Source organism: Ictalurus punctatus, chromosome 8 (assembly GCF_001660625.3).
Source record: "Ictalurus punctatus breed USDA103 chromosome 8, Coco_2.0, whole genome shotgun sequence".
In the NCBI taxonomy this organism is placed as follows: domain Eukaryota; kingdom Metazoa; phylum Chordata; class Actinopteri; order Siluriformes; family Ictaluridae; genus Ictalurus; species Ictalurus punctatus.
The window spans coordinates 14,913,903-14,938,892 of NC_030423.2; the positions used below are offsets into that span (position 1 = coordinate 14,913,903).

Below are 24,990 nucleotides of genomic sequence, written 5' to 3' on the forward strand. Positions count from 1 at the left end.
TGTCCCAGACGGGCATGTATATGTGCTTTCTTGAGCAGCGGACCTTGCGCGCGCTGCAGAATTTCAGTCCTTCACGGCGTAGTGTGTTACCAATTGTTTTCTTGGTGACTATGGTCCCAGCTGCCTTGAGATCATTGACAAGATCCTCCCGTGTAGTTCTGGGCTGATTCCTCACTGTTCTCATGATCAATGCAACTCCACGAGGTGAGATCTTGCATGGAGCCCCAGGCCGAGGGAGATCGACAGTTCTTTTGTGCTTCTTCCATTTGCGAATAATCGCACCAACTGTTGTCCCCTTCTCACCAAGCTGCTTGGCAATGGTCTTGTAGCCCATTCCAGACTTGTGTAGGTCTACAATCTTGTCCCTGACATCCTTGGTGGAGAGTTTGGAATCTGATTGATTGATTGCTTCTGTGGACAGGTGTCTTTTATACAGGTAACAAACTGATATTAGGAGCACTCCCTTTAAGAGTGTGCTCCTAATCTCAGCTCGTTAGCTGTATAAAAGACACCTGGGAGCCAGAAATCTTTCTGATTGAGAGGGGGTCAAATACTTTTTGGATCTTGGATCTTGGATCTTGTCAATGATCTCAAGGCAGCTGGGACCATAGTCACCAAGAAAACAATTGGTAACAAACTACGCCGTGAAGGACTGAAATTCTGCAGCGCGCGCAAGGTCCGCTGCTCAAGAAAGCACATATACATGCCCGTCTGAAGTTTGCCAATGAACATCTGAATGATTCAGAGGACAACTGGGTGAAAGTGTTGAGATCAGATGAGACCAAAATGGAGCTCTTTGGCATCAACTCAACTCGCCGTGTTTGGAGGAGGAGGAATGCTGCCTATGACCCCAAGAACACCATCCTCACCGTCAAACATGGAGGTGGAAACATTATGCTTTGGGGGTTTTTTTCTGCTAAGGGGACAGGACAACTTCACCGCATCAAAGGGACGATGGACGGGGCCATGTACCGTCAAATCTTGGGTGAAAACCTCCTTCCCTCAGCCAGGGCATTGAAAATGGGTCGTGGATGGGTATTCCAGCATGACAATGACCCAAAACACACGGCCAAGGCAACAAAGGAGTGGCTCAAGAAGAAGCACATTAAGGTCCTGGAGTGGCCTAGCCAGTCTCCAGACCTTAATCCCATAGAAAATCTGTGGAGAGAGCTGAAGGTTCGAGTTGCCAAACGTCAGCCTCGAAACCTTAATGATTTGGAGAAGATCTGCTAAGAGGAGTGGGACAAAATCGCTCCTGAGATGTGTGCAAACCTGGTGGCCAACTACAAGAAACGTCTGACCTCTGTGATTGCCAACAAGGGTTTTTAAACCAAGTACTAAGTCATGTTTTGCAGAGGGGTCAAATACTTATTTCCCTCATTAAAATGCAAATTAATTTATAAAATTTTTGACATGCGTTTTTCTGGATTTTTTTTTTGTTATTCTGTCTCTCACTGTTCAAATACAACTACCATTAAAATTATAGACTGATCATTTCTTTGTCAGTGGGCAAACGTACAAAATCAGCAGGGGATCAAATACTTTTTTCCCTCACTGTATATATATGTGTATATACACACACATACAGCATGGGCCATGAGTCAGTGCTCGTCCTGGATGTGTTCGCTGGGGCAGAGTATGAGAATGAAATATAATACGACTATTCGCTCTTTTCCTTATATACTAAATTTCCTGTCTCTGTGGTGCTGCACTTCTATTCCAAAAATCACCATAAATGCTTCTGTTTATAAATGAGCAAACCAGAGATGATTCCTGTCGCGAAATTGGACATGATATTTGTCTTGAAACCCTTCATCCACTCCAAAGTCGCTAATGTTCCAGGATTCCGAAAGGAAATGTGCTAGAGATTTTCAGTGGAGCAAGCAGAAAGCAGAATTATTGCCACATTGCTGCTCACTTACTCAATGTACTGTTTATAGTGGCTCTGTTCTACACAACCAAGCTTCAGTCTTGGTTGAACGCTGTTCTAAAGTCGCTTATAAATGAATGTTACCTGAAATGTCAAATTTTCCAATACAATGCAGAACTGTTATAAACATGCTGGACTATCCAGTCTAAACATTACGCATTTTTTTCTCTTTGGCCTACAGCGTGAACATTTGAGGTTTGTTGGGAGAGACTGAGTACCCGCAGCACAAATTTTAATCAAACCCATTAGTCTTACTTAAAAAGTGAATATCAAGTGGCTTCAGTGGCAGAAACATAAATAGGGTTAAGGACTGGGTTGTTTCTCCTGTGGATTGTGTGAGCTGCTGTGTGCCTCCAAATCCCATATCTGATTTAGCATGAGAAAGACAGGAAAACAGACAGAAGGAAAAGATATAAAGAGGAAGAGAGAAAAATAAGAGGAAGAAAGGGAAAGCACTACTGGTTTGTTTGCACTTCCGGCTCTCAGAATTTCCCCTATCATTATTTAAAATCTACTAGTTGGGCTTCCAACGATCCATTGAGGGCTATATGTACAATGGAGCAAAAGTGTGGGAAGCACATTCATATCTCTCCGGTGAGCTTCTTTTACTATGGAATAAAGGCAACAGCTTCCTAGGGATTTGCCCTGCTCTTGTTCACTTAGTCTGTCTGAAAGATCACATTAATTTCAGGCACACTCACCTAAAACTCTTCCTCAGTAGACTGGCAGCTTTTACAGATCCTCTGTGTATACATACTACAATGAGTAGGAGAGGGTCATGAAAAGGTCTACATGAAAGTGAAGGTTCAAAGTTTAAATGCAGAAAAATTCACTCTTGATAGCTGAGCATTTGAATAATGGGAAAGAATTATACATGATGTGAAGTACATGTATAATACAAAATGTTATTTTTATCTACAAAACTCCTGAAGCATGTTTTGGTGACAAGTTAACTATCTGAGTTTAGTCAAGAAGAATGTAAGGGGAAGTTACGGAGACAAAAGTAGGAAATATCGACATGTGGTGGGTTTAATTGAGGATTAAGGATTAATTAATGTAAGGATTAAGTCAACCAACAAATATTACAAATTACACAAACAAAAGAAATAATAAATAAATAAACAAATGAACCTCAAGAACATGCAGTTCCCTCCAAAACTATTGGAACAACAAGGCCAATTCATTTGTTCGTGCTATACACCAAAGACTTGCTGGTTTTAAATAAAAAGATGGATATAAGACGAGAATTTAGGATTTCAGCTTTTATTTCCTGGTATTTACATCTAGATGTGTTAAACACCATAAAGCATAAAACCTTTTGTATCAGACCACACATTTTTTAGGTGATCAAAAATATAGGAACAGATAAGTCTTGAAGTAAATTAAAGTAAATAACACTTAATATTTGGTTGCACATCTGTTGCTTGCAATGACTGCATCAAGCCTGTGACTCACTGACATCACCAAATTGTTGGTTTCTATTTTTGTGCTGCTTTCCCAGGCTTTTACTACAGCCTCTTTCAATAGTTTCGGAGGGGACTGTAGGCTTAGGATAAAAAAAAATCTCAGCAAAGACATTCTTAACCCTTTAAACACCCAGGACCTGTTTCACTGTATTTAATACATTCACTGTATTTATTTATTCAGTAACAAAGTAATTACTTAATTATTAAGAATTTAAAGCCTCAGCTTAGCATGTACTTATTCTTTTTAGACCATATTATTCAGTAGCTACAAACTGCAAGAACTCAGAATAGCCCATAGATGCCCAGATGAAAAATAAGACCTAATAAAAATCTCTACAATATCACAAAATAGAAATAAATAGAACTAAAAATATGTCTACACATTTTAGTAATCTCAGGTCCATTGGAAACCATTTTAAAAAGGGCTGTACTTGAGGGAGCAAGGAATCACCACTGTCATCTCCATAATGTGTATAACTTTGGCTTTTTCACAAGGAAAATAAGCAGAACCATGAAAATAGTTTTACTAGACCTTAACATGCTGAAGGATGATCAGTTAGCTCCTCCAGACGTACAGACAGATAACAAAAGCAGGCATCCATATTTCATGTGCATAATGATATTTTTTAAAAACAAAATCCTCTACATTAAAGTTACATCTTAATGTTAGCTACATTGCAGAATGAAAACATAAACCAGCAAGGTGGAATGAGGACAAAAGTCATTGTGTGGTCTGTAAACCTAATTTATAAGGGTTTCTTATATATCCAGAATATTGACTTGTGATGCCGTGTATAATACTCGCTTTGTTATGTCAATGAGAGAGAAGGCGTGCAGTCTAAACTGGAGAAACAGAGTGGAAGTCTGAGGGGCTTGGGATTAAGCAAGACAAGGCAGCCTGAGATAACTTACTCCATAGTACGATACCATCTGCAATTTCAAGCTTATTAGTGGGAAGGGGCGATCTATTTCAAACTCATCTAGATAGATGTACTGAAGCTGGCATCAGGGCTCCAGACTCAATTCAGCAGTGTCTGTATCAGGTGTTTAATAAAAGGAATATTCTGCACTATTTACAAATTGATAGACTTTTATTAGGGGTGCAACAATATGGCATATCATATCATATCATATCATACATCCATCCATTTTCCATACCGCTTATCTTATACAGGGTCCCAGGGAGCCTAGAGCCTATTGAAGGAGACTCGGGGCACAAGGTGGGGGACACCCTGGATGGGGTACCAACCCATTGCAAGGCACAATCACACACACTTTCACACACCCATTCACACACTACGAACAATTTGGAAATGCCAATCAGCCTACAACGCATGTCTTTGACCTGGGGAGGAAACCGGAGTACCCAGAGGAAACCCCGATGCAAAAGGAGAACATGCAAACTCCATGCACACAGGGTAGAGGCAGAATTGGAACCCCCAACCTAGAAGGTGCGAGGCAAACATGCTAACCACTAAGCCACCATGCCCCCCATAATCATATCATTCGATAAGAGGCTCTCAATTCGATATGTCTGTATATAGAACAATACCTTCAATGATTGTATAATAATACAACAATACCTCCAATAGCCTGCATAATAAAGCACTATGTGTTATAAAATACAAATCACTTTACAAGAAGTGCAATTTATGGCACATCAATTAAACTTAATCAAACCCACATTCTGATTTCTGAAAAAGTAGCTTCCTCTTTATCTCAAATCAGAAGAGACTACAGGGGTTTAAAAAATATTCTTCTCCTAAGCATGATGTTGACTACAGTCAGCCACAAGCAGGAACTGGAGAATTCCCCACAAATATGTAAGGTCTCGTGTACGGGAGCACTTTGGTTTCACTGTAAGTTACAACACTGGTTTGTGGGTGGTGGACTAAAATACTACATTGTAACAAATCTGCCAAATATAAGTATACACTGGGTCTATACACTGGGTCTAATACCAAATATGTTGGACATCACCCTTTGGGTTTCTCTCTAAAGATGAGAAGAAAGCAAGAATCTACACACACATACACATGCAGCATTTCTTCACTGATTTAATACAGCAGGAATCACTGCAGAGACTGGGACTTGATTGTGGAGGATGTACAATTTAAAAACATGCCTGCACGACTGACAGCACAACCAACTAACAGCAGAATCAGAAATAAAAAGCCCTGTGCTTCAGTTATTACATTTCATTTATTTCAACAGTAAGACTTTCCTAAGCAAGCAGTCATACACTCACATACAACAGTTTGTACTCTGAACGCTGTCAGCACTGCCCCATGGAATTGTTTGTGTGTATTTTGTTAGATTCTGATTTAATCCTGGTGTTATTTTGAACAGCACCTTTAATAACTAGGACTAGTGTAGTCTCACAGCTGTTGATTGCTATAATTCAGTCTGTTTGGTGGAGGCATTTCCACACTATCTGAGAGGAATCAACATCTAACATCATATTTCCCATCCTGTCTACTTCATACCAAAGTGATTTGTACTGTACTTAATATAACCTCTTTCCATCAGACCAATTGGCAGAGATATACCAGACGCCTGGTATGAGCCTAACACACTCTGTCTCTGTTCTCTGACGGCCAGCATAGTACTGCAAATAAATCATATCTTACATAAAGTGACATGTTGCTGATCTCGAAGAGTCTGCAGTGAGAACTCTGCCATTTAACAATTTCTTTACCAACAGTGGATGTTCACTCAGTGTACACGTGTGCAAATATAAAAGCATTGATTATTTAAGAGGTGATTTACAGCACAATTAATGTGTTCCTTAACTGAGTAGAGTGGAGGAGTGGAAGAAGGAAATGTCAGGAGAGAGCAAAACAAAAGTGAAAAAGTACAAGGAGGCTCACGGAGGAAAGAAGAGTGCTAGAGTTTACCGAAGTGGTATACTCTTATTCAACATGAGAGACTGAGAGTAGGACAAGTGGTCCCTATAACTCATGTTTGATTCATTTTTCCAGTGCATAACCCAGGTGTAATATTGTAATAAATGTTTACAAGCCTGCCTTGTGGACTTGCCAAGGCCAGGCTTTTATACATGGACAGCAATGAGGTGCTCTAATTCCCTTCCTTAACGTGGCAAAAATAGCCCAACACGTAGCAGAAAGCTGATGAATACCCTCAGATAAACAGAGGTGTTTACCATGACAACAGGTAGAGAGGACACTGCTACCTGATTAAGGCTGCCAGGACCTCTCGCTTTTGCCTTATAGCATCAGAACAGCAAAGGACTTTCAAAAAAATGAATACTGCAGGAGGGAGAATATGAACTTTAATGTCACTTTTGGAAATCAATCTCAGCTCCTGAAAGGAGACAGTCTGCTTATAGATCTGTATCTGCAGATATTCTCACCACATATTGAGTGTATCATCAGTTTGTTGAGTTTGCCTGCTGGCTGGGCATGAAAAACAGTTCAGGTAAAAAAAAAAAGACATATTATAAATGCAACACTACATTTACTGGACAATTTAATAGGAACAGCTGCTCATTCAAGCAATTATTCAATCAGTCAATAATGTGGCAGCAGCATAATGTATAAACTCATGCAGCTAGAGCAGGGTTGTCCAATCTTATCCACAAAGGTCCGGTGTAGGTGCAGGTTTTCATTCCAACCAAGTAGGAATGAACTTTGCGGATAAGATTGGACGCCCCTGAACTAGAAGTTAAGAGCTTTGGTTAATTTTCACACTGTACATCAAAATAAGGAAAAAAAAATCTCTGTGACTATGGCATGGTTGTTGATGCCAGATGGGCTCGTTGAAACTGTATAGATGAAGATTGGAAAAACATTGCTTGGTCTTTTTAAGTGAACTTGTGTCCACTGTACCCTCAGAACAACAACAGGAGTAGAACCTGATGTGGCTGTTGTAGCATCTGCCTCAAGATTCAACGTGTTGTGCATTCTGAGATCTTTTTCTACTCATCATGGTTGTAAAGAGTGCTTATTTGAGTTACCATGGCCTTTCTGTCAACCAGTTTGGCCATTCTCCTCTGACTCATCTCATCAGCAAGGCGCCAGCAGAGTATCCGCTCACTAGATGTTTTTTTGTCTTTCCACACCATTCTGTGTAAACTCTAGAAACTGTTGTGTGAAAATCCCAGGAGATCTGAAATACTCAAAGCAAACCATGGTCAAAGTCACTGACATCACATTATCTCCCAATTCTGATGTTTAATTGAATATTAAATGAAGCTCTTGACTGTATGTACTGCACTTCTGATACATGACTACTGGTAGATAATTGCATGAAGGAGCTAATAAAGTGGCCAGTGAGTATAATATGTTTTCTAACAATATTAATTCAACAAACTTCCAATGTATATAAAATCGACCAACTAGCTATTGTTTTAATACTTAATACAAAAGGTGCCAACATGTTATTTTGCAGTTATTTTGACAAATTCTTCAGTCACTGAAAGATATACATGTAGCACACAGACCATGGGTAGTAGAAAAACAAATTACTGTCTAAATTAAATAAATATATTTTTATATGAGCAACTCCACACATTTGAGTGTGAGATTACTGCCTTAAAAGGCAGACACACACTTAACCATCAGGGTGCCACTGTTTCTTTACTTCGACCAGCTGCTTTTCTTGGACCACTGTTTTTGCAGGGCACAAGCGGGAACTGTCAGACTCCAATATCTACTACAGACTTTCTTTTTACTCAAAACACACTGATTTGGACTTCTTTTAAAGTCTGCTGTCATCTCCTATAAAACTGAGGTATTTATTTTCTACATATTTTTTTTTTAATACAACTGAAAGATAGCAACTGAATACATCCATACAATGTCCATCTGGTTGAAAGGATTTGATATATTCTGTTATTTTTATATGATGTTTATATAATGACAGGTTATGCCTGTCGTTATGTCGGGTTTCAAATTTATTTCACAACCTATCAGTGGCATTCGCTGGGCTAATAAACATCTGTGATGATACCATGCCATATGTGATGCACTGTGATAAAGTATATTTTCGATTATGCCGTGTGATAGACCACACACACAACTATTTCAACAAGCATCATCCAAACACACTACCCTTGAAGCCAGATAAATTTACTGGCAACACACGTACCTTTAACACACCTTGTATTAGAGGAGATAATAGTTAAGCACCTATGGTACTTGTGTTTATCACACTGCACATAATGTATAGAAAGAGGTGCATATTAATAAATCAAACACATAAAAATGGTCAAATTCATGTTCCACTGGGGTATCAACGAATCTAATTTCTGGAGAAATTCATGCAATGATGAACAAGTGCGGCCTACATAGTTAGATTTCAATTAATTTTAGATAAACAAACATTTACCCTGCCTCTAACTTTAACCTTTGTTAATTTTCATGCAATTTGAGTAGGGCAGATTGTTACTATGAATTCACAAGTGTGACACTGTGTTGATTCAACATTAGACAATTACAGGCAAATATATTGAAACATTCAGATATTTTTAGCACACTACGTTTGTTTGTATTTTTCGTTATTGTGTATTGTGTTATGTATACTTTAGGACAGTATATAAATATGTAATTTGTAACAGCTGTCAGAAATCTATAAGAAATATCACCACAGAATGCCTCAGTCAACATGTACGCTACATTTGTATCTTGTATTCTGTAGGAGGAGACATGCTTAGAAACTGTAAATCTTAAGAATAATGAAAAGATTAGTCAGTTGTCTTCTTTTTTTTTTTTTTACTTTATATCTTGTACAGTCTTTTTGAATACAAGTCCTATTAAGAATGTGCCTCAGGCAAGCAGTGGCTACGGCTTTCCTGCATGGCATGAATGAGAGCAGTGTGGAAAGAGCCACACAACCACACATTACAACATGACATAACCACATGCTTCTCTCAGTGTAAACAATTTTGAGTTTGAAACTGGATAAAACACATCTGTGCACTAAAGCTTATTTAGAAAGAGCGCAAGAATCTACAAATTAAAATACCATGTCCTAGGGAAGCCCATATATTTCAGCAGCACATTAGGCCTTTTGTTGTTTCATATAAAAATCATATAAGGATAAATTTCATTCACTGATTGATTGATTGATTGATTCTACTTCAGTAACTGCTTTATCCTGGTCAGGGTCATTGTAGATCTGGAGCCTATTCTAGGAACAGTGGGGAAAGAAAATATTTTTTTTGCCCTAGAGTTTAGTCCTAGATTCACCCAGTGAATTGCAGGTAGCACTTTACTAGAATGCCATGTCGTAAACCTGAGCCAATAATGTCATATACCCAAACACATAATGGCAGACATCATATGCTATTAAAGTTTCTGTTCAGTGACAGTAACCGTCCCATTTTACCACTATTGATGACATGGCAGCCTACATCACAGCATTTGCTAAACAGTGTGACACAGATTTTTATCGTCTACAAGATCTCATAGCACATTCATGACATGTTATTATCAGCCCATGTCATATGCTGCATCACAAGTGATTGGTAACATGTGGAACTGAATATCATTAATTGTTTTGACAGTTGTAACAGGTACTTGTCATAAAGCATTTGCTAACCGGTTACATAAAATTATCATGGGATGTATAGATGGACACCCCCCAGGACAGCATATGATATCTTTATGACATGGATGTGTCAGTCATATGAAGTAGGCTTCAAGGAAATTTACCAAACTAGGCACAGTTTTCATAAAAGGATTGCCATGTTAATGTCATCTTAAATAATGTCTGCTACGGGTTTAGGGAGGCATGGTGGCTTAGTGGTTAGCACACTTGCCTCACATGTCTGAGGTCAGGGGCTCCACCCTGTATGCAGAAAGCTTCTGTGTACTCCCTGTGCTTCGGGGGTTTCCTTCAGGTACACTTCCTCCCGCAGTCCAACATGCGTTGTAGGCTGATTGGCATTTCTAAATTGTCGGTAGTGTGTGAATGTGTGTGTGCAATTGTGCCCTGTGATGGGCTTGACCCCTGCCCAGGGTGTCCCTGGCTTTGTGCCCCGAGCTCCCTGGAATAGGCGCCAATCTCCCCCATGACCCTGTGTAGGACAAGCAGTACAGAAAATGGATGGATGTGTGCAAGAGGTTTAAATACTAAACCATTTAATGATGATCTTAAAGCAGCAAAACCTAGCAAGGAGCAAAGAAAATCCGGTATCATAAAACCTCCCCTTGTTCCATACTTACTTGGCATGCTGAGCAGTGTGCGTACAACCAAGACGCGAGGACAAACAAATCAATTTGCATACATTTAAATATTAAGTAAAGAGATGAACGCCATGCATTAGGATCATGGGGTGGTATTTCAGTACATATGGCAGTACCATTCAAAGAGCTATGACAACCATGATGCTTATAGCTCTGTAAATGGCGCTGCTATCTGCACCACACATATTGAGTCCTTCAAGAATCTTTGCTGGGTTCTCCTGCCTTGTGGGCATGCAATAAGCTGTGAGAAGTCAAAGGGGAAAAAGACATTATAAATGCAACACCAGTCTCTTTTTAAACAGAATAGAAATAACATGTAAAAGCTGTTCATGCCCCAGATGTAAGGTTGAAACATAAAGAGAACCAACCATAGTTATGAATATATAGAGTCCAAATGTGACATAGCGCTTAATTTTATTTATGTATACATCACATATGGCACTGAATGAAATTGCGTGGAAATGAATTAAATGATCAACTAATAATGCTCATTTATCTTTTTTGCATATATACATAAGGCAAATGTAATTAATGTAATTATGTAATGTAATGTAATGTAATGTAACACCCAATTCAAATAATGTTCTAATAGCATCAAACTGAGCTGAACAAATATTACACATATACAGGTAGGCCTACTAGAACCTTGTTTGAATTGGGTTTTAACAAGATTCTCTTGTAGCTGCTAATTACATTTGCCATATGTAAATATGCAAAAAAAGATCAAATGAGCATCATTAGTTGATCATTTAATTCATTTGCATGCAATTTCATTCAGTTAAATTTTCATTCAAGCTCACTGACTCTTTAAGAGACTCCCAATTAACACCCAATTTAAATAAGTTTCTAATAGGGTGAAACTGAGCCGAACAAATGTTAAACTTACTGGCCTATTGTTTTAAGAAGCACTGTCTTTGAGTTCTTATTTAATAAAAAGTGTAATGACTGAAAAGAATAAGCTAGAATAGAAGAGCCTAATATTATTTTAAAGTAATTTTTGATGGACAGCTGTCCAAACATTTGGACATAATGTATATATTGAACAAAATTATCTGACTCCACTTTATGATTTTTAACTAATTCCCAACAATAAGTTATTTAATATAGTTAAGATGTCAGAAAGTTAATAACACACACCTATCTTCATAATGCTCCCAAACTAGAAAATTCGATTTTTCAGTAAAACATGGCTTCTGTCTCAGAGTTTCATTTTTAAAACATACAGGAAAGCTACAAGAAATCTACACACTACAAGGAAATATAATTCCTGACCTTTTAGGTCATTAAATAAGCCTTAGAAACAGTACACAGTAAACTCGTGAGTCACCGTCAAAGTCAAAAGTGACTCAGTCAAATGCCTACATCCTTTTAAAATAAAACCAATTCAGTCAACATTTTTGAAGAAAAAAAAAGTGCACACTAGGTCTACCATCACAAGACAAATGGGAAAGGCAAGTCACAGTGTCATAGCTTAGCTCATGGCATCGACCTTTCCTGCATTTGTGGAACTGATTGGAATCGATAATGTGGCTGGGCTGCCCCCGAAAAAACACACATCTGTCTCCAGCAATGTCAGCATCAGCGTCCATAAACGCAATGACTGCAACATGACATCTGCACTGCTAAATTTAACCCAGACAGCAATCTGGGGTGCTTTAGGCAATTTCAGCCCCCTCCTTATTCCATTCATGCCCAAAGTGAAAATTAACTGCAATTACACAATGACGCAAAGGAACAGGAACTTGACTCCTGGAGCAGTTTATGATTTTTTTTTTGATGCATTGGTGAAAACAACAGGATGAGTGACTGGGTTTCTACAACCCCAATTCCAAAAAAGTTGGGACGCTGTGTAATATATAAATAAAAAATGATTTGCAAATCTCATAAACCCACCAGTTATTCACAGTAGAACATATAAAACATATCAAATATTTAAAGTGAGTAAATGTACAATTTTAAGAAAATAATAAGGTAATTTTAAATTTGATGGCCATAACACGTCTCAAAAAAATTGGGACGGGGTAACAAAAGGCTGGAAAAGTACGTGTTACCAAAAAGAAACAGCTGGAGGAACATTTAGCAACTAATTAGGTTACTTGGCAACAGGTCAGTAACATGACTGGGTATAAAAAGAGTATCTTAGAGAGGCAGAGTCTCTCAGAAGTATAGATGGGCTCACCAGGTTCACCAATCTGCGAAAAAAACTGTATCTACAAACTTCGGAGCAATTTCAAAATAATGTTACTCAATGTAAAATTGCGAAGACTTTGAATATCTCATCATCTACACTACATATCATCATCAAAAGATTCTGAGAATCCGGAGAAATCTCTGTGCGCAAGGGACAAGGGTGAAAATCAATATTGCATGCCCGTGATCTTCTGGCCCTTAGATGGCACTGCACTGAAAACAGGCTTGAGTCTGTAATGGAAATCACTGCTTGGGCTCAGAAACACCTCTAGAACTCACTGTCTATGAACACAGTTTGCCGTGCCATCCACAAATAAAGTTAAAGCTCTATTATGGAAAGAAGAAGCCATATGTGAAAAGTCTTCTGTGGGGCCAAAGCTAATTTAAAATGGACTGGATTTGAAATTCTTTTTGGAAACCATGGACGCCGCTTCCTCCATACAAAAGAGGAGAGCGACCATCAGGCTTCTTCTCAGCACTCAGTTCAAAAGCCTGCATCTCTGATTGTATGGGGGTGCATTAGTGCCTATGGAATGGGCAGCTTGCACATCTGTAAAGGCACCATCAATGCTGAAAGGTATATACAGATTTTTGAGCAACATATGCTTCCATCCAGATGACGTCTTTTTCAGGGAAGGCCTTGCATATTTCAGCAATGCTAAACCACATACTGCATCTATTACAACAGCATGGCTTTGTGGTAGAAGAGTTCAGGTGCTGAACTGGCCTGCCTGCAGTCCAGACCATTCACCAGTTAAAACATTTGGAACATCATGAAACAAAAAATATGACAAATAAGTCCTTCTTTGTCATATTTTTTGTTTCATGATGTTCCAAATGTTGAGTAGCTACAATCCTGTATCAGACATGAATGGGACAACATTCCTCCCCCAGAACTCCAGCAACTGGTCTCCTCAGTTCCCAGACATATACAGACTGTTGTTAGAAGAAGAGGGGATGCTACAAAGTGGTAAACATGGCCCCGTCCCAACTTTTTTGAGACGTGTTGCTGATATCAAATTCAAAATGACCTTATTTTTCCTTAAAATGGTACATTTCCTCAGTTTAAACATTTGATACGTTTACTAGGTTCTATTGTGAATAAAATATGGGATTATGAGATTTGCAAATTATTTCATTCTTTTTTATTTACATTTTACCCAGCACCCCATTTTATTGGAATTGGGGTTATATTTCTATACATAGGAACGTATACAGCTGTGGGTATGTACTATACATGGTATGTGCAGGGGCGGCGGCTATAAACAAACTATAAACAAACTAGCAGGCTAAGTCCAACTGTTTTCAAAGATAAAAAGCATTTTTGGCATCCACATCAGATTATTTGCTGATAATAAATAATTCTAAGACAGATTTTTTATGGAATTTTGTAGAACTAACCACAGTAGTAATAGTCTTAACAAACATACACAGAATGGTATGAAGAAGCAGGCTGGTTCTGTCTACTTTATATCCCAGACTGTAGATTCATGCAGCTTCAGTGACAGTCATGTCAGGTGATTACGCTTAAAGTTAAATTCCCCTTAGATTTCCATTTTCATGTTTTTCAGGCCACTTCATTGACACATCCATAACACATGATCAGTAGTGATTGAGAAGAAGCATGTGAAATACACTCATTTGTATAATGACTGTGGAGGAGAAACTAAAAGTAGATAGACTACGAACATATTGTCCAAAGCACAAATTACACAAAAGGACGGATAACATAAACGTTAGTCTCTTTTGGTTTGATGGATTTCAGCTGTTTACCGTATTTGGTACTCACAGGAAATATGGCATGAAGCCAGTAAAGCGTTACAGACTTTTAAAAAAAAAAAGAGAAATCATGAATGTATCTGGCTATCCGTCTTTAAGTGTTTGTGTAATAGTTTGCTCCACACTTTCTTATTATGCCAAACCTAATAGTTTCACTGTCAAGCTATTGATAGATATTAGATTTTAGCCCTCTTATCTAATATCATGACCATCCATTAGCAAATATGAGAGTGCTCATTGGGTTCTAAAATAAACTTACACTTAATTGGCTTGTCCTGAGTTGACAGCCTCACTTCAAGTCAACCTTTCTGGTAAATCCAGTAGAACTACTTTTTGAAATACGTAATGGAATAATCATTCATGAAAGGTCACTTATCCTTGCTTGGCATCATAATCATTTAATCAAGTCAGACTTTTGCTTCCAGCTCAAAGGTCAATCTAATATCCATCCAAAAATGGAGAGAGAAGAGCTACTGCTTTGAGTCATTATGCCATCAGAAAACACAGATACAATAAGAGGTGTAGCACACTCATTCAATACATAGATTTTAAACATCAATATTAGTTTATAATAATAATTAATATATAATTTACATTCACTATATTAATCATTTAACCTCAGAACGCCTTATCCAACATCTCCATTCACTAAGCACTCAAGCACATTTACTAATTGTGAGAGCCTTATTTTCTATTCATAAGTAGTCATTACATCATATAATATGAAATTAACTCTTCAAAAACAGACTCACCAGCCACTTTATTCAGAACACCATACTAATACTGGGTAAGGAACCCTTTTGCTTTCAGCACAGCCTCAATTCATGGATTCCACAAGGTGTTGGAAACATTCTATTAAGATTCTGGCCCGTGTAGATATGACTGCACGACAATTTCTGCAGAGTTGTTAGCTGCACATTCATGCTTCCCATGCTTCGAAACTCCCCATTGTACCACATCCCAAAGATTCTCTATTGGATCTTTTCCAATCTGCTTAAAGTAGCCATTATAGATGGACATAAATGGATGGACATAAATGGATGCATGTGGTCAGTAACAATACTCAGATAGGCTGTGGCATTCATACGGTGCTTCACCACTGGTATTTAGGGGACCAATGTTTGCCAAGAAAAGATTCCCCGCACCATTACACCACCAACAACAACCTGAACTGGAGACACAAGGCAGATTGGGTCCATGGATTCATGCTGCTGAAGATAAATTCTGACCCTACCATCTGCATGTTACAGCAGAATCAATATTCATCAGACCAGGCTATCATTTTTCATTCGTTAACTGTCCCGTTTTGGTAAGCCTGTGCCCACTGTAGCCTCAGATTCCTTTTCTTAGTTGACAGGAGTAGAACCAGGTGTGGTGTTCTGCTGTTGTAGCCCATTCTACATGTTGTGCATTCTGAGATGCTTTTCTGCTTACCACAGTTATAAAGTGTGGTTAACTGAGTTACTGTAGTCTTCCTGTCAGCTTAAGCCAGTCTGGCCATTCTCCTTTAAACTCTCTCATCAACAAGGCATATCCATCCCCAGAACTCCTCACCATTTTTAATGTTTTATAAATTACTAATATGAATTGAGAACTTAGTATTCTAAATGCAAATGTCAGAGACAGCATTGTAAAAATGTAAAATTATAAATTGTTTTTATAAAGAATCCTTGTGGAAAAATCTGAAACAGCATAACATAGTTTAATCTTTAATGATCTGGTTTTGTTTATTTTGTTTTTGCTTGATTACATGCTAAAAAAAGGGCACGAACTCTATGTGATTTCTGAGATGTAAACAAACAGAAGTAATGCACAAACTTCAATTTACTGTGATTAACATGGCCCTTCATAAGGCTTTGTTTATATTGCTTGTTTATGTTCCTGTTAATCAAATCCATAATCTATGTTGACAGGGATACTTGACTTGAGCATACTTGAGGAAACTATGATGGCATCCCTGAGATACATGACATCTAAACATATATCCATAAATATTTTCCTGTCTACACTTTTCAATAAAATTACACTTTGATTTTTGTTCTCTAGAACTATTTGAAGCCTTATTCAGAGTTTCTGTAAGTGTGTGAAATGAGGAGGTAATACCAAAATTGCACACATTGGCATTACAATTTATTAAAAAGTAACTATGGACTACTGATTGAAACAAAACAGTAATAGAGCAGTAATAGAGTTTGTGCTGTGAGGTATTGCCGCTCACACAAAATGTCACTGGGTTCCAGGTATTATAATATCAAATATAATCACCTTCAAAAACTCTTAACCATTCTTAAAGCCACACTTTGAATTCCTTCATACCTTGAATGGCACAGGCAGACAGGGGGAGGAGGGGTCACTGGCTGCAGGCAGAGGTGTTATGTGCCAGTATTGCCAGAAGCTCTGCTGTGTTCTGACTGCAGATTAGGTTTCAACAGATTGGCAGAACAGACAACCGTCCAAAATGTGGTCACCACCCAATGACCTTAAACTCTACAAAGCACCAGTGGGATGCCCTTAATTACAGTGTTTACAGATATAGTGACCCTATTCCTGCCAATCACCAACTGATCCTGCTGTAGGAATGTAATAAACTCCCTCAACTGTGTGTTCAGGTATTCAGAGGATAAATAGGTTTATCATTTAGATTCCTACCTTGATTTGCTCAGTGTGCCAGAGTTGTACCAGAGTTTTGAGCTCCAACAAGAGGCGCTCACAGCTAATCAAAACCTGCAAGATGACCTGCTGGTGTTGTACTATTTACGTTTTTGTTTGTTATTGTTAATGCACCATATATATCCATACTAAACAACCAGTATCCCCCCCCCCCCCCCCCCCAAGTTCACCCGAGTGTGAAATTGTCTAGAATGAACCAACAGAAGAACCAACTGGATCCTGAGCATTGAAATCTAAGCCCCATGTACCGGCTCATTACTCATTCTCAGTCTAGGAAATGCAAAGACACACAAAATCCTTTGAGGGGGCATTTCCATTAACATGTGCGTTACTGGAGCTCAATAATGCTAGACTTAAACCTAACCTTATTCACAGTATACAAAACAGCTGATTTAAAAATAAATGGCAGCCACACACAACACACAGTTTAAAGGTAATGCACTGTATTGCGTACAAAGATATAATCAGACACCTTACTGACCCTAAATCCAACAGTGTCAGGACAGTGACAGAACTGGATGGAAAGTATGTGCGTGAGTGGGGTGTGTGTGTGTGTGTGTGTGTGTGTGTGTGAGAGAGAGAGAAAGAGAGAGCGTGAGAGTGCGTGAAAGACTCACTTGTGAGCTCCTCACACAGTACTACACAGGAACAGGCTTAGTGTTGCAGAACCAGAGTAGGAGTTTAGAAGCAGAGGAGCAGCCACTGGAGCAGACAGCAGGTGGGACAGAGAGCAGCAGAGAGGGACACATATGGAGAAGAAAAAAAAGGGAAAATGGCAAGAAGGAAAAACAAAAGAGAAAAGAGAAGAGAAAAAGCAAGTTAATACATCCATGTCTAATTCTATACAGTCTTAATGTTGCTTTGTGTGAGTGCAAATTAACAAATGTTCATGATAGAATTTTGTCATTGGTGATACTACATGCCTTATGTCACAGTGATGTTAGAGTCAGAAGGTGTGGATTAGTTTTCTATAACAACATGGCTCTAACATTAGTTATGGCTGTAATTCAAATTACAGGTACAAAGTCATGTGAAAAAATATGGCTTTGACATAATTGGACAAGCAAACATTTGATCCTCTTTGAAACAGTTCCTGTTAATAAAGTTGATACACTATCAAATGACATAAAATTGACATTTTGTAGTAATTTTCAGAATTTAAATTAACAAAATAAAATAATAAAAAAAAAACAGACCAGTCACATGGCAACAGTAAGTACACCCCTACATTTATCACACCTTCAAATCCATAAAATTTGAATCAGGTGTTCAGGATTGGGTGCCAGTGATTAGAACCTGCTTAGGAAGTGCAGGTGGAACCCGTCTTTATTTATTCCTCTCTCATATATAGTGACTGGTGTTCCCTTTGCTATTGAGGTGTGAGGTGTCATTCTGCCAAGATCTAAAGAGTTCTTTAAGGCCTTCAGAAAAAAAGGTTGTGGATGCCTGTTAGTCTTGCAAGGGATTTCCAAGATCTCCAAATAATTCGAAATACAGCATTCCACTGTAAGGAAAATCCTCTGCAAATGGAGCAGATTTCAAATGACTGCCAATTTTTCCAGAAATGGCTGTCCCAGCAAAATCAGCCCAAGAGAAGACAGGGCAAAATGAAGTCTCCAAGAACACCAAAATTTAATTTCAGCATCAGCTAGGAAGTCTCGCAACTGTTGGTGTCACAGTGCATGCTTCTACAATCAGAAAGAGATTGCACAAATTTGACCTGCATGTAAGGCATGCTAAGAAAAATCCTTTTCAAGACTACAGTTTGCCACATGAGCTAATGTGCTTTGGACAGACGAATCAAAGGTAGAGCTGTTTGACCACAGTATCAGCAGACATGTTTGGTGCAGACCAAAGACAGCTTTTCAGGAGAAGCACCTCATACCATCTGTAAATCGCAGAGGTGGAAATGGTTTCTGTGTGTTATGGTTTGGAGTTCCTTCGCTACCTCAGGGACTGGACAGCTTGCATTCATTGATGCAACTATGAATTCTATCAAAGAGTGCTTGAAGATAATGTCTATCTGTCCGAAAGTTGAAGTTGAACCAAAAGTGGACCTTTCAACAGGACAATGATCCTAAGCACACTAGCAAATCCACCAAGGAATGGCTCAAAAAGAAGAAATGGAGGGTTATGGAATGGTGTATTCAACGCCTGGATTTGAATCCCACTGAAATGTTGTGGGTGGATTTGAAACAGGCAGTACATGCAAGAAAACCCTCAAACATCTTGCAAGTGAAATAATATTGCATGAAAGCCTGGTGGACAATTATGCAAAACATATACAATAAGATATTTCTGCTAAAGGCAGACTAGCTTCTGAGGTCAAGGGTATACTTACTTTTTACACAGAAGAATCTCCCATCTATTGATATTTCTGTTGAATAAATGATTGATTCCTCGTGGTTTTATTAAACTATATCAACTTCATTAATAGGCATAGTTTCAAAGATTATCAAATGTTTGCTTGTTCAGTTATGCTAAAAAAGCCAAAAACTTCCATGGGGTGCACTTATTTTTTCACCTGACTACATATGTGTGATCTAAAATGCTTTCTATTTTGTTAATGTTTTCTATTCACTCACTCACTAGGGCTTATATGGCAGATACTCCACATAATATAAGGCTATATAAGGCTAAAAATAAACCGATTAAGAAAATGTGTTTAAAAAAATTAAAATGTATACTAGATTCCCGTTAACAGACGTTTATTTAACATTTATGGAAGGAGCTTTGAGTATCAGTACATTGTAACCAAGTTTTCCACCATGGGAGAGTCTTTAGAAATGAGAACTTCTGAAAATTGAGCTTTCCAGTTCCTTGGTAACATGACAAGATGCATTTTATTTGTCTTAATAACTTCAAGAAAAGTGAAGCTGGTAAGGGAATGAAAGTTTATAGCTGCTATAACAAAGCAACTAACTTGTATCCTGGATGTTCCATAACATTACATGTTAAATGGATAAAAAATAAGGATGGTTCATTCATTAATAGATTAAAAACAGTAATTGTTATCAAACTGCTGTGGGATAAGAGGAATAACACAATTCAACATGCCCAGTCATGTTTTATTCCTTACTTAAAAGCCAAAGGTTTTTTTTAAAAAAAATTATTACAGCAATCAGTCAATTCATTGATTTGTTAGGATGCAAAAATATTGTAGTACTAACAAAGCCCCTACACATACCCTGGAGAATACAACATCTATTCAGTATAATATATATATATATATATATATATATATATATATATATATATATATATATATATATATATATATATATATTTATGCTTTAGAAATATAGTTTACCCTGGGTAAATGCTTTGTTGATATCTGTACATGATATTTTGATGCCTTTATGCTAACAAATTGCTGCAGCTTTTATCTGCTGAGCAAATACAGGTCTTTTCCAGGCAATTAGGAGAGTCACTTAAAATACATGCTGTCTAAGGCACTTCATTTGTTGATTTCATAATAGACTCAACACGCAAATTGCTTGTAAAGGTCAGCTATTGATGGTGCTGATATGGTTCAGAAATACTCGCCAAACACAAAGCAATGACTCACTTCTCTCCAGATGAAGGGTATTATTTGCCATTTACTGTAATATCCATGAGGTCCGTTCTGAAAGCACCCAAAGCCAAGATGATGTATTTATAATTCTGTACATAAAAATTCTAAACAACTTCCTTTATGCATAGACTTCCTGTGATAGACAAAATATACACAACGCTTGGTATACATTGCATGTAAATGCTGTCTGCAATGCTCAAATGGCTTAACTTGTTCAGCTTGTTTATAGTAACACTGAGCTGAGATATCATGACATCTGCACATCACCAGAGAGTTTTTTGTAATGTACAATCTAGTGTCATGATTTCCATCAACCACATCCCTGACATGCATGCTGAATGCATGTATGCAATGCTGTGTTTGATCACGTGAGATAAATCTACCCAAAATAAATGCATAATGTGATTCATATGTGGAAGGTTTATCAAAGATCAAAACAGCTCGGACACAGCTTCGCTCCATTCACTGGTAAGATCTGACATGTGCGTCCTTTCATGCCAGGGCTGCATCAAGCAAACATCCGACAATGGGTGACCGAGGGAACGATGAGACTCTTGATGCCTGTTTCACATTACATGTGCGTATTAACTAATTCTGCCAGATTATAGAATTATAAAGTTTATAAAATTTACAGAACAAAACACATTTCATCAAAGCAGAACCAGTGCGAAGCAATCAAGACAAGCTGCTCCCTTCTGACCCTCTGTAACATGTACAATTAGCAGATGATGAAGGTTGTGTGGAATATTTTCCTAATAAAATACATGCAATATCTCAGTACTTATTCTCAGGATTTTTACAGGCGGTAAAAATCCTGCAAAGCAAAAAGCAAGAGTTATATCCCTGACTTCTGAAGCCAAAGAGCTAAAGAGGCCCACTCTATTAGTTAGATGGGTTTATAACCTTACACAGGCTACTGTTGCATTATAGATGGCATACTGTCATGCTGTGTGTGTGTGTTTGTGTTTGTGTGTGTGTGTGTGTGTGGTGTAAAACACTTAACTGTTACACAGACAGTCACACACAAGCAACCATAAATCCAGTAGCTGAAGCACATCCAATGTATAAATGTACTGTGGCTTTACAAGGTGCCACCCTGGTGTTATGTAGCTAACCTACACTTCACATAGCTCTTCTACACTGACACTTCAAGAGACAGAGAAAGAGAGAGAGAGAGAGAGAGAGAGAGATTGAGAGAGAGAATATCAGCTTTTCTGAAATTCCATTTTCCTTACATAATTAGCACCAGGGAAAGCCTGTATCCTATGACTCTCCAAGACATGTGTTTAAGAGAGAACTCCTTCTTGAGTGGTTCATGAATCGCTAATGCTATCTGCTTGCTGCAGTTCACATGCGTGAGTCTCATTTCCTTGCAATACTATCAGACTCATTTATGAGTATGAGATGTCAATGGAATTTATCATCTACAGCAATGATGTCTCAGACTCCTGTGCAGTGTCAGTGTGTTATATCTCCGAGGGTTTCATTTTTCAAATGGGCTAGGAGCTCTGTGCTAAATGTCTAACATGTTTATATAATCACACAGATTCTCATCTCCCAAAGAGCTTGTGCGAGTTCGCTTATAGTCATAAGATTCAGGCTGACATAAATGATTAAGTCTCTTCATAAAAAAATGCTACCTTTCACGTATAAATCTGAATGGATATAATTTATGGAGGGATGTAAGAGCCAGAGAAACTGGCTCAGAGTCCAACACAAACAGTGTTTTCCAGGATGGCAGACGTGACCTCGAGCAGTCTGTCTGACTTCAGAAAGCTCAATGAGAAATGGTATAGTTTCTCAGAGTTGATATGTAATTCTAACAGACTATGATATGCTGAAATGAAGCTCAATGAAGCTCAAATGAAGCCTGTGAGAGCACTGAATGGGTGTCATGCTTAGGAAAAAAATAAATCAAATAGACTGCAGAGATTAAATCAGAAGCCTCAGTGTTACACAGTTGGGTCAGACTTTATTTTTATTATTCTTTTATTTTATTTTTTTTTATTCTTTTATTTTTTATTATTATTATAATATCTTTATTATTATTTAGTGTTCTTAAGTACTTTGTACTTAAGTAATTATCTAAGGGTTCAGTGCAGTGTAATTCTTATGTACGTAAAAATTGTTCCAGGGTATAGAATTTGAAAATATGTTTTAAAACTGAAATAATGACTACATAATTAACTATCTGTAAGAAAGAATTTGTAATAGAAATTCTGTATGATGTATAATTAATGAATTATGGAACAGATATGTAAATACATTTCTAAATACTAGCCCAAATTGTGTGAACATGTATGTACAGTGAGACACTCTGTGTGTCATAAATGAGCTACAGCAAACTGAGAGTTTAGAATTATATCTGATGTAGAACCTATGAATTACACAACGTAGAATAGAATAAAAATGCTATTACAATTTTTCTGACATGAAATTATTTCTTCCTAAAAAAGTTATGGTATAGTATGAAAACAAGTTTAATTTACATAGTTAACTTGCAAAAATTGGACATACATAAGATTTACACTGAAATTAATACAGTGGGGGAAATAAGTATTAAACGCGTCAACATTGTTTTTAGTAAATATATTTCCAATGAGGCTATTCACATGACATTTTCATCAGACATGGTGAAATTTGGAAATATAAAGAATTCACAACATTAAAGTCCATAAATAAAGTCATGTGTAATAAAGTGGAATGACAGGAAAAAAAGTATTGAACACGCTAACTGAAATTTATTTAATACTTAGTGGAGGAACCTTTCTTTGTAATGACAGCTTCAAGATGCTTCCTGTATGAAGAAATTAATCAGCCACAGTATTAAGGTGTGATTTTGGCCCATTCTTCTAAACCTATTGTCTTTAAATCTTGTTCAATTGGATTCAAGTCAGGTGATTGACTGGGTCATTCTAACACCTTGATTATTTTCTTTGAAACCAATTGAGAGTTTCCTTTGCTGTATGCTTTGGATCGTTGTCCTGCTGGAAAGTCCACCCACATCTCATCTTCATCATCCTGGTGGATGGCAGCAGATTCTTCTCAAGAATCTCCCGGTAAAGGGCTCCATTCAGCGTTCCTTCAATTATATGAAGTCTGCCAGTACCATTCGATGACAAACAGCCCCACACCATGATGCTTCCACCTCCACACTTCACTGTTGGTACAGTGCTTTAAGGGTGATGTGCAGTGCCATTTCTTCTCCAAACATGGTGTGTAGTATGACAGCCAAAAAGTTCAATTTTGCTCTCGTCTGACCAGACTACACTCTCCCAGTATTTCATAGGCTTGTCCAAATGAGTTGTAGCAAACTTTAAGCGTGCTTCGACATGCCTTTTCTTTAGTAATGGAGTCTTGCAGGGTGAGCGTGAGCAGTGGAGTGCATTGCCTATTATTTTCTCTGTGGCGATGGCACCTGCTGCCTCCAAGTATTTCTGGAGCTCTTTCCGAGTGGTCCTTGGCTCTTGGGCTACTCTTCTGACTCCTTGTTCAAAAATCTCGCGAGGAGCTCCTGTGCATGGCTGTTTGATGATGGAGTGTTGTTGGTTCCACTTGCGGATAATGGCCCCAGCGGTGCTTACTGGAGGATTCAGAAGTTTTGAAATCCTAAGTGTTTGATGAATCATCGTCACTCACTGTTATATATAACAAAGGATGTCAACCTCAAGAAAATAATCTCACATTGTCATAAGATGATTATTGGATGCTGTTGTGGAGGAGTATATAACTACAAATGTCAAAGTAAAGAATGAAAAGCAATCCTGAACAGAATTTTTTCTTAAGCAGACCTGAGCTCACCCAGATCTCTAAAGACACATCTGTTAAGAGTGTTCATTAAATTATAAGCACTGTGGTTCCTAGACTCACACAGCCTTAAAGCAATCTTATTGATGGCCCAATAAAGAGAGGAGATAAAGGAGCTGTTGGGGGGAAAAGACCAGAGGTAGTATCAGATGGAGAATGATTCCTGATAAGTGTACTTATACCAAATTGTAGATCGTACAACCCACAAGATGAAAATGGTCTGGACAACACACTGCTTTGCAGCCCCGTCTGTGCTCAGATTAAATCGAAGGTGCAATGTGGATAATGGCACAAATTCATAATGCATTATACCTACATTTGGTAATTAAAAGCAATCACTATTTAAAATGTTTAGAGTTGTTGAAA

The 24,990-nt window shown here is 38.0% G+C and overlaps 1 protein-coding gene across 3 annotated transcripts in view; it reads right to left on the reverse strand.

The window, feature by feature from the left end:
• htr4 (5-hydroxytryptamine receptor 4) overlaps positions 1-24,990 on the reverse strand; it is a 100,101-nt gene that overhangs the window by 6,262 nt on the left and 68,849 nt on the right. Inside the window, exon 7 of one of the 3 annotated variants that reach the window (XM_017475226.3) lies at positions 17,861-17,945. The exons of the other annotated variants lie outside the window; for them this stretch is intronic. Coding sequence (XP_017330715.1) covers positions 17,882-17,945 — 64 coding nt within the window. The 3' untranslated portion in view covers positions 17,861-17,881. The remainder of the gene's footprint in view (positions 1-17,860; positions 17,946-24,990) is intronic. 3 annotated transcript variants of the gene reach the window in all.